The sequence below is a fragment of the Apium graveolens genome, chromosome 7, assembly GCF_009905375.1.
Source record: "Apium graveolens cultivar Ventura chromosome 7, ASM990537v1, whole genome shotgun sequence".
NCBI lineage: Eukaryota > Viridiplantae > Streptophyta > Magnoliopsida > Apiales > Apiaceae > Apium > Apium graveolens.
In genome coordinates, this window is record NC_133653.1 from 101,595,461 (window position 1) to 101,598,305 (window position 2,845).

At 32.9% G+C, this 2,845-nt stretch overlaps 1 protein-coding gene across 1 annotated transcript; it reads left to right on the top strand.

Annotated features, from left to right (window-relative positions):
* The first annotated feature begins 1,039 nt into the window (after positions 1–1,039).
* LOC141670875 (uncharacterized) lies at positions 1,040–2,530 on the top strand. Its single transcript, XM_074476917.1, has 2 exons — positions 1,040–1,310; positions 1,418–2,530. The coding sequence occupies exons 1-2, from the start codon at positions 1,181–1,183 to the stop codon at positions 2,284–2,286; spliced, it is 999 nt and encodes a 332-aa protein (XP_074333018.1). The 5' UTR covers positions 1,040–1,180; the 3' UTR covers positions 2,287–2,530.
* Positions 2,531–2,845: the final 315 nt, after the last annotated feature.

Genomic DNA, 2,845 nt, shown 5'->3' on the forward strand with positions numbered 1-2,845 from the left:
GTAACCCACTACTGAAACAAAAGCAAATTAGTACTCTAGTCGTGGCTGACACAATATAATAATTTATATGTAAATTTTGCATATTTCAATCTTTGCTTTACGTATAAAATACAGTCAACTTTATGCAATATTATATGTAGGTATAATCGTTTTGCTATTTTGGTTTATAAATGCTACACTCATGTAAAGTGTAAAGTTCACTGGTTTTGAAATATTCATGCTCGGATGTTTGAGTAAAGCTTGAGTGTGGAAAATGTAGGGATTTATTATCAAGATGAATAGTTATTATACATTTCCCACTCAGTTGGTTAATGATGTTTCTTGATTCAAGGGTAAGAGTAAGACATATACATGCATTCTTCATACTTACACATTTCTAACTAACAAACACAACTTTAAAATTAATGATCATCTCAGTATACTGAAAAACAAGGTTAGGCCCTTCCGGTTAGATGCTCGGCCTAGGTTCTTTTGACTGCTTCTCTTCAGTCAGTTTAAGCCGGATAGCTAGATTTCGTCTCTTTAAATCGATATACTTATAACAAACATAACTGTTGTAATTCACGTTAATGTAACCTTTGTCTACTTGGTAAATGTGATTAAATTTGAGTAGAGTATTTCTTAAGCTTAAATCTATTGTAGGGTCCTGCTTTTCTGTTACATTCACAAATTTTATATTGTACCTTCAATTTAATTATATGATCATTTAGCTTCACAAATGCATGATTAAAATAGAGTGAGTCTATATTAAGCTAAGAACATTAATGGCTCAATCCATATATGACTTGGATCCTAACAAAACACTTCTTCTGCGCTGTCATATATGATGCATATCTGGTCCTCTCAAGACTTGAAGAGTATTTCCTAAGTTGTAATTAATATATACACATATCTACAGTAATTTCATTGTTTCACCAATATGTATACAAGTATAATAATATATATAAATACACCGTGACCTACACTTTACCAATACAACACAAGTATGCATATCATAAGTAATGTTAATAATTGGACAAAACTTAACTTCTTTATGTAGAAAAGACATAGATTAACGGAGAACATTATTGAAATATAATAGTATGTAGAAAACACTATTGAGGAGAAGAGAAAATTTGTATATATATATATATATAATGAGACAACAATAGCTAGGTTGAATGTTATTTGAAGGATAGAGATGGGGCATCACTGCTGCAGCAAACAGAAAGTTAAGAGAGGTCTCTGGTCCCCTGAAGAAGATGAAAAACTCATGAGACACATCACTTCTCATGGTCATGGCTGCTGGAGTGCTGTTCCCAAACTAGCAGGCATAATGCATTATATAGTTATTTCATTCCTTGATCGATCGATATCGGTATAATTTTGATTCGTTATGTTCTAATGTTGATGCGTGTGGTGTGTTTATAATTTTCAGGATTGCAAAGGTGTGGAAAGAGTTGTAGACTGAGGTGGATCAATTACCTGAGGCCTGATCTGAAAAGAGGTTCATTTACGGAACAAGAGGAAAGAACCATTATTGATGTACATAGAATTTTAGGCAACAGATGGGCTCAAATTGCCAAACATTTGCCAGGTAGAACAGATAATGAAGTCAAGAACTTTTGGAATTCATGCATCAAGAAGAAGCTTATTGCTCAAGGTTTAGATCCCAATACTCACAATCTTCTCTCTCTCCATCAAAATCATAATCATGTAAAAAATATTGCCTGTAATATTAAGAAGGCAGCATCAGTCTTTTCTTTAAGTACTACCAGCAGTACTATTACTTCACATACCAAATTAGACTCCAATTTGAAGCCTTCTGCTCTAGCATTGCCTCGTGAATGTACAACCAGAATCGATGGATTTGAATACAAAAACCCTAAATTGCTTTGGAATACAACTCATAGTTCAGAGTCGTCGTTGATTGGATTTGCTAACGACTTCACACCGATTCCATCATCCTCTATGAATCATTCCAATTTCGGTGTAGTTAATCAAGAAAACTGTATGTGGGGCACTAGTGCTAGTCTTGATCAAAACGGTAGAACAATTGCAAGACAAGATATGGAGCTTGAAGAGGAAGCACAACAAAAGAAGCGTTTCGAAGGGGAGTTGATAATCAATGATGTTAATCATGAGTTAGCAAATCTTGATAGTACAGGTATGATTGAGGGCCCGGGGATGGATCATTCGTTTGATGCCGACTCTAACTTTGATTTTGATTTTATGGAAGCTGCATTAGTGCCTTGTGGGATGTATACTAGTGGAGATATCATGGATCATCTTGCATGGGACTGTTAATTAGTCACGGTTCTCATTTAGTTTTTAATTCGCTTTTTCTTTTTCAGAATATTGTTAAATTACATTATGTGATTAGATGCAGCGAATCATATATTGTTTGGTGTTAATTTAATGTACTAAAGCTCAATCATGTTTTGTTGACATCCCGATATGAAATCACAACCAGAAGGAACCAGCAAATATAATCTACGGGTACGGGTATTAAGTACTGCTACCTCTTCCACCAATTTATTTGCTGTTTTTCCTGCGCACTCATTTTAATGCTATTAAGAAATACAATTTTCTAATTTTTTGTTAAACTTTTTGTTTTTTAATAAAAATTAGGATATTATATTTTTATTTTAAAAAATATAAAACTAATTAGACAACTATTTTATAAAATTGTTTTAAAATACATGTTGAGTTCTATCTTTTATTATAAAAAAATAGATGGGAGGGAGGAAGTAAAACATGTAAGGAAATACGGATTTTTAATATGTGATATTTTTCCAAGAGACTACCCTAACTTTTTTATGCATTACATCCGCAAAACATTAAGGCAGCCACACAAAATTTATTA

Bases quoted from the DNA above. Each gene is read 5' to 3' on its own strand.
- LOC141670875 (XM_074476917.1), top strand. From the start codon at position 1,181: ATGGGGCATCACTGCTGCAGCAAACAGAAAGTTAAGAGAGGTCTCTGG. The intron at 1,311-1,417 runs GCATAATGCATT...TATAATTTTCAG, and splicing joins TGCTGTTCCCAAACTAGCAG to GATTGCAAAGGTGTGGAAAG.